The 7,766-nt window shown below is 39.9% G+C and overlaps 1 protein-coding gene across 1 annotated transcript; it reads left to right on the top strand.

Annotated features, from left to right (window-relative positions):
- Positions 1-396: 396 nt before the first annotated feature.
- Positions 397-7,243, top strand: LOC101777369 (wall-associated receptor kinase 5). Its single transcript, XM_004975284.4, has 4 exons — positions 397-1,338; positions 2,109-2,591; positions 5,351-5,500; positions 5,737-7,243. Exons 1-4 carry the CDS (start codon positions 438-440, stop codon positions 6,987-6,989), a joined length of 2,787 nt encoding a protein of 928 aa, XP_004975341.1. The 5' UTR covers positions 397-437; the 3' UTR covers positions 6,990-7,243.
- The last annotated feature ends 523 nt before the right edge of the window (positions 7,244-7,766 follow it).

Genomic DNA, 7,766 nt, shown 5'->3' with positions numbered 1-7,766 from the left:
CATAAGAGGAGTCGGAAAATCAAATTAAGGGGCTAGTTGAGATTGGCAAGACCGACACTGCATTTATGTTACAAGTAGGCACTGGGTTGGATTTGGAGGGGTATCCACATATTTGTTTTCTCGTTAAACAAAAGTATCAAATCCCTTGATATTTTGATCTTTTTGTTAGGGCCTCCATATTTTGGTGTTGTGGACCCAAAAAGGCAAACAGTAGACTATTGCTCTCGAACCGGCCAAATTTGACCACTGGAAAATGCATGTGGAGAAAAAAGAAAAAAGGCAACAACCTTTAGCCCCACAATTATATTGTGTAGTCAATGGAAATGACTAAGTTGCCCCAACATAATTCTATATAATGATGCATACCCTGTTTTCGAGCTATTCCTTCATCATTGAAACTGCAAACCACATAACATACAAAAGTCCCGGCGTGGAGGATGTTTCCATTATTGCTCCTCCGTTCACTGCTGGGGATTCAACTATTGATGCTGGTATCCGTCGTGCTGGGAAGCCAAGCAGAGAGCAATGGCACGGTTTCCACCATCCCCACCCTCTCCGGTTGCCAGACGAGCTGTGGAGACTTGACCTTCAGCTATCCTTTTGGCATCGGGCCTCGTTGTTCCCGTGGTGGTGACTTCGAGCTTACCTGCAACGAGTCTGCTCAGCCCCCAACTCTCCTTCTACATGATGGCATCACCCAGGTTGCCCACAATATTGTCACAGCGGATACAGGGTATCTCTACAGTTCGAGCAGATATATTGGGATCAATTTTCCATATACTATCCCAGTGAGTTATGGTGTTCACACATACAACATGTCGTGGAGTTCTCCTGGGAAATCATTTACACTTTCTTTTTTCTGGATGAATATCACTGGTTGCGACTTTGACATATATTTTAGTGATCGGGATGCGAATATAACATCGCTGATTTGCACACTTAAATGTCCTACCAGTGATATCACGGACATGGCGGCTAGGCAAAACTGCAACGGCACAGGATGTTGCCCGTTCTTCTGGGAGAGAATTCGAGCATTTAATCTCAAATTTGTCCGTCACAGAGAAAGCAGTCCAGAGGTAAATTATAATCGGAGCTCTTTGTGGGATTACATCAACGTAACTACATTTGGTGCTTACCTGTCCTGGAACATCGTCGATCAACCAAACTGTGCGAGTGCCAAGGAGAATAATACAAAATTTGCTTGTGTTGGCAACAATAGCCGATGTATCGACAATGATGATTCATCACTAGATTTTGGGTATATTGGGTACTCTTGCAAGTGCAATTCTGGTTACGTGGGCAACCCATACATTTTAAGTGGCTGCTCGCGAGACAGAGGTATTAACACTACCCCGTTGTAAGAAATCCAGCTTCTTCTTTCATTACACTCGATTTCTATATTGAGAACTTAAGCCCGAGGCCATTCAGATATCTAGATTTATTATTTATTAATAGAAGCGGTGTTTACGTCTTCAAAAAAGGTACAATATATAGGGCAGTTAAAAGAACCCATAGAAATTCAGCAAATTATAAATGGTCCTGCTTGACTTCCTACAGATGTTGTAGATATGCCAACTACATAGTTACCCATATGACCAAAAAAACTACAATACTCTATGTATTTGTATAATTGATATTCAGTATGTTACATACTGTATGTACTACTTTTCTTCCATTCATTTTCTTTCTGAATTACAAATTCTCCTAGGATTGACACAGTTGTCAAAAATACCAGAAAGCCATAGTGGGTGTCAGGGTGTGTTGAGCAGAATACAAAATATGGGTGTTAGAAGTATGTGCCCGTGGGGAGCAGAATACAAAGCGCGCAAGGTTTTCGTGAGTCTTTGAGATTGGTAATTATATCCTCAAAGTTATAACTTTGGGTCCTCTAAAATAAGTAGTAAGAGAATTTGGAGGAACTTGTCCCAGATTTTCTTTATCTTAAAACTAATTTGGTGGCTTATATTCAACCTAGCTATATAGTAATCATCCCATTCTGGGTCACACTACAGCATCTATTTACATATTAGATAAAGGTATTACCTGCCAAAAGAAAAGGTATTACTTTTCTATAGTACTCATTGTGAATACTTTTCTACTGGAATTAGGTTACAATCCTGCAGCGCAACAAAAAGCCAATTGCAGCCGTGTTTGTGGACACATCAAGGTTCTTTTTCCATTTGGGATTGAAGAAGGTTGTTTTGCTAGAGAACAGTTTTTTCTCAACTGCACAAATGTGACAACTTCTACCCTGCAACTGGGATATTATTATGAATACTATCTTGTGACAGAGATCAATATTGATGAAGGGCTTATCAAGTACACAATCCCTGATGATGATGAAGGATCAGTTAACCATATGTCTGACGATGACCCTGGCATTTTTGTTAGATCAAGTGAGTCAGTTTCTTTGAAATGGGTTGTTGCGAATCTAACTTGTCAAGAGGCACAGGCAAATAGCTCTGGATATGCATGTGTTAGCGCAAATAGCAATTGCATTCCAGTTAATTCTACAAGTGGCTATGTTGGTTACCGATGCAATTGCTCCTACGGGTTCCACGGAAATCCATACCTCTACAGTGGTTGCGAAGGTAACTAAACTCCCCTTCCCGTACAAAATTATGATCCTATATGCTAAATACATATTTTATATTGGAAATTTTTATTTTTAAGTGTGACTTAACTACATACCTAAAATGTTTCTAGTATCAACTAGATACTACAACAAACATTTTTTTTTCTAGCAGCTCATCCGTGATAGTAAAGTTTGGAACCAAGTACCAACACGAATAAGGAAGTTGTACCAGACAAACCTCTTATGGGTTATCCACCAGCAAAAATATCTTCACGATTATATGTGCGACTTTTGTCCTTAATACTACTACAGAAATTGTGATTTTTGGTAACTGTCCTGCAGGCAGCAAAATTACAGCTGGTCAAAGATATGGACCGGTGGTATTATTCTCCTCATCACTGCCACTGATACCTCCATGAACCGGCCCACATATTTTCCTACGTGTAATTTGAATTTTATCTTATTTAAAGAATTCATAATTTTCCATATAGACTCTGATGGATACAATAAACTCTATATAAAAATTATAAGTATCAACGAGATCTACATTCTCTCAGTTGACATTTTTCATTTAAAGTTGTTTTTCTAGGACACGTATGAAAGCTGGATATCGTTATATTAAGAAGAATATATAGTGTATGATAAACACATACAACACCATGCACCACAAACCCTAGATATTTACAGGAAAACATGGGCACCTTTTAAACTAAAAGAGAACCCACTATGACCTTAAGCTCATCATTACATTTTTGGGCTCGAGGCAAATAAGGAGAGAGCCCCTTAGCTTCGGACAAACTCCAAATTAAGAGATGATCCTCCATAAAAAACACTCTGATTCATGTGTTTCCATGGATACCAAGCCCCTAGAATAATGATGGAATTTAATCCTTGTAGTACCTGCCAGTCCAACCAAATCATTACTCCACGACCACCAGCAGCCATTAGAGCAAGATTCAGCAGGTTGCCGAGTCAAGCTTTGTAGGCCGACATTCTGTAGAACAGAAACAAAACTGTTGGGCAAAATCACAGTACAAGCAAGTGGTTAATTGTTCCCGCCTCTTGGTCATAGAGAGGATAGTGCTCAGGATGCTGTAAGCTTCGACAAGTAAGGCGATCAACCATCCAACATCTATCACATACTCCCTCCATCCGAAAATGAACAACATCGTGGGATTTTTCATACAAACTAGGGGTGAATAAAAAAGACGCATGTACCTTTAGTTAGTTGTGTTTGCATAGAGAAGATGGAGGGAATCCGTTTCTATTTGCTAGATTATGCATGCACGATGCTGAAATCCCAGATTGCATTCTTTTTGGACAAAATTTGAATCCAGGATGGTATTCTTTTTGGGACGGAGAGATTATGCGACAAGCCATATGAAGAAGTGACATATCCAAATACACTGCCAATGTTCAAACTGAACCGCACCTCAAAAAAATTCTTCATATTCTGACTTAGCCGAATAATCCCGTAAAGAAGATAGGCGTCAAACATATTTATCCTACACACTAGCAGGCTGCAACAACACAGCCTGAGGATGAGATCCCAAAGGTCCAAATATCCAGCTCTTACACCCACTGTAAGGGCCCCTTGCATGTCAGCAATGGAGGCATTATCAGTAAGAGCCTCCAATATAGTTTGCTTGTTAGCCCTTCACTTGGCCACCAAAGCAAAGAGATAAGGTGCAAGAGAGATTATATGCCCATGAAGCCATATCTCTTTCCAAACAAGAGTGTGTGCACAATATACAACCTTAGTACCAATAGCCTTGGAGAAGAATGCTTGAACACAATGATGTATATGTATTGGAAATATGGACCAAGGTCGATTGGGTTCAGTGTTTTGTAACCACAGCCATCTTATACATATTGCCCAGCCCATGCGTTAAAGATCAGAAATGCCTAGGCCGACTAGTTCAGTTGTGTAGTAAACTTTTTACTCATACTAGATGACCATGTTTTACACTATGGATTCTAACTGGGGTCGTTTTAGAGGGGCGGTCATGTGTTTAAAGCTTGGTAACCACACATGTGGGTATTAAACATGCGACTTTTTTGTTGCAACGTTCTACTGTGTGGGTGGCTTTTGAATTCATTATTTCCTTAATTTTGCCCAAGTATCCATGTCATATTAAAAGATATCTGCATAAATATTATGTTCGTAAAATATTACAATTTATAGTTTATTCGAAATTTACCTTGTACTGAAGTTATGAACTGCCATGCATTACATATGGATGACAAAAATTATGATATTTGCATTGTCTAAATAACTAATTTGTCAATGCTATAGTATAGTTGTAACCTGAGGCATTTAATGGTGGTGTATAATCCCTCCGTTTATGTTTATAAAGCGTACGTGCATACCTAGATTCAAACATTGCTATCTTTGACCAATAATTTAACCAATAATTTTTTTATTTTGACGATGTAAACTTGACATGGTTGGATTTGTAACCAAATGTACTCTCCAATAATTATGAGTTTATAACCATAAACAATATAATTTAAGTTAAATTAATGATCAAAGGATAATTTGGAAGACCGTGCCATGTCATATCATGCCTTATAAAAATAAACGGAGGGAATATATGAACTTTTCGATAGATGTCTTAATAATGTGAAGATGATATACAACATTATGGTGCATGTGCCGTCTTAAAATAGGGAAGTAATTATTCCTTTGGTTTTACATTTGATTATATCAGTAAACTATGAAAAGTTTTAGCAAATTCTGCCTACCTAAAAATCATACATGTGCTTAATTTGCAGATGTTGATGAGTGTAAACAACAAGACAGATGTCAAGGAATGTGCCACAATACTATGGGAAGCTTCTACTGTACCCCATGCCCTGAGAAGACAGTATATGATCCAACCAAATTACAGTGCTCGTCAATGAAACAACAAAATGCTCTCTTAGGTAAGAAGTATATTTTTTGAGATATTGTTAGTGGAAATTTATCTACAGAACACTACATTTACCTGGTTTTGTCACTATGACACTCAGTTTGTTATCTCGAGGACACTGGACGGTGTCCTACAGATAATAAAACTTGCTGCTGTGTCCTAGAGAAAAGTTTGTTTTTATCTAGTGTCCTCTAGACAAATTTCCCTATTATTTATGTTAAAATGGAACTCATAGGTACAACTTTTCAGGTGTTATTATCGGTCTGTGCAGTGGTTTTACAGTTCTGCTTCTTAGTGTTGGTGGAATATACCTCACCCGTCGATGGAAAAGAAACATCCAAAAACGACTGCGTAGGATGTATTTCCGTAGAAACCAGGGCCTACTCCTAGAACAACTAATATTATCTGATGAAAATGCTAGTGAAAAGACAAAGATTTTCTCTCTGGAGGAGCTTGAGAAGGCAACAAATAATTTTGATTCCACACGTATCCTAGGCCGTGGTGGACATGGTATGGTTTACAAAGGCATCTTATCGGACCAACGTGTGGTTGCAATAAAGCGGTCTAAAATTATTGAGGAAGGTGAGATTAATCAGTTCATAAATGAGGTTGCAATTCTTTCTCAAATAAACCATAGGAATATTGTTAAGTTATTTGGATGTTGTCTCGAGACCGAGGTCCCACTACTGGTGTATGATTTTATCCCTAATGGCTCACTTTATGACTTCCTCCATGGTGGTTCAAGTAACGAATTAGTTTTGTCATGGGATGGCTCCCTCCGGATTGCGGCCGAAGCTGCTGGGGCTCTTTGCTATCTCCATTCTGCAGCTTCAGTATCAGTTTTCCATCGTGATGTGAAGTCATCCAACATTCTCCTTGACTCCAACTATACCGCTAAAGTGTCAGATTTTGGTGCTTCAAGATTGGTTCCAATAGATCAAACACATGTAGTTACCAATGTCCAAGGAACGTTTGGGTACTTAGATCCAGAGTATTACCATACTGGGCAATTAAATGAAAAGAGTGATGTTTATAGTTTTGGTGTGGTACTCTTGGAATTGCTTGTAAGAAAGGAGCCTATTCTTACAAGTGAGTCGGGCACAAAGCAAAACTTGTCTAACTACTTTCTGTGGGAGATGAAGAATAGGCCTATTACGGAAATAGTAGCTCCTCAAGTTCTCGAGGAAGCGTCTGAAGAAGAAATAAATTGTGTTGCATCTCTTGTGGAGATGTGCGTGAGACTCCAAAGTGACCAAAGACCTACTATGAAGCAAGTGGAGATGGCACTACAATTTCTGAGGACAAAACGAGCAGAGTCCAATCAACCTGCTGCTGGAAAAGATGAAGAGAGGCAACCCTTGCTTATGAAAGGTGATATAAACAGCTATCAGTTATCAGGCATTGATTTTGGGAAAAAATCTGAACTTTCCTCATCTCAAGGTAGCAAAAAGTTCTACAGTCTGGAGCAAGAGTTCCTCTCGACTGCTGGTTTGCCACGTTAGACGTCCCTCAAGTCCAACGATATGTTGTTCTTCGTGATAATCCATCTAAGCATTAGTTAAGTGGGGAACTTCATATACTGGCCTGTATATTATTGTAGATAGACCTTCTGGTGTGGAGTGAAATGTTTGTCTCTGTAGGTATTTGTAATGCGTATATATCCTGAGACAATTGCACTATTTTACGGTTTACATATTTTTTTATGGAGTATGACCTGACTGATGCTCTGGCAGCGTCATGAGGTGTCTCCTGAAAATCGGCCTTCTCTGCTCGCATCGATGGAACCCGTCGCCCCCTTCCTCACAGCCGCAGCTGTCGCTGACTCCCTCCTTGCAGTTGCGGCTGCAGAGGAGATCCCGCCCCATGCTGTGATGAGCGTTAGCTAGGCGATGGAGATCGTGGCCCGGACGCCGAGGGGCGGAGGCAATGCGTAGGCCGCATACAACCTCACTACCACGCAGGATACCTGTCGGATCTCTGGTGCTGGACGCTACCGTCGTCTCCTTCATCTCGGTCGTGGCGCGCCGCATAGCTGCTGCTGGCCTCCCTGCTTGCAATTGATTTCTGCTCCTCCTCCTCTGTTCTCCATTTCCCCTTGGTCTATCTAGTACTCTCTGTTCACCCTCCCTGTTACCACTTCATTATCAGCATTTGATTTGTGCGTTTTCCCTAGTTCAACTTGAGATAAGACGCAGGTGTTCTACCGATTTGATTATATATTTAAATGATTTAATTATTCTGTTGATTGACTTATATACTGATTTGCATGTTCCAATGAA

The sequence above is a fragment of the Setaria italica genome, chromosome VII (assembly GCF_000263155.2).
Source record: "Setaria italica strain Yugu1 chromosome VII, Setaria_italica_v2.0, whole genome shotgun sequence".
In the NCBI taxonomy this organism is placed as follows: Eukaryota; Viridiplantae; Streptophyta; class Magnoliopsida; order Poales; family Poaceae; genus Setaria; species Setaria italica.
The sequence above is the reverse complement of the archived record's forward strand: the minus strand, read 5'-3'. Positions and strand labels throughout refer to the sequence as shown.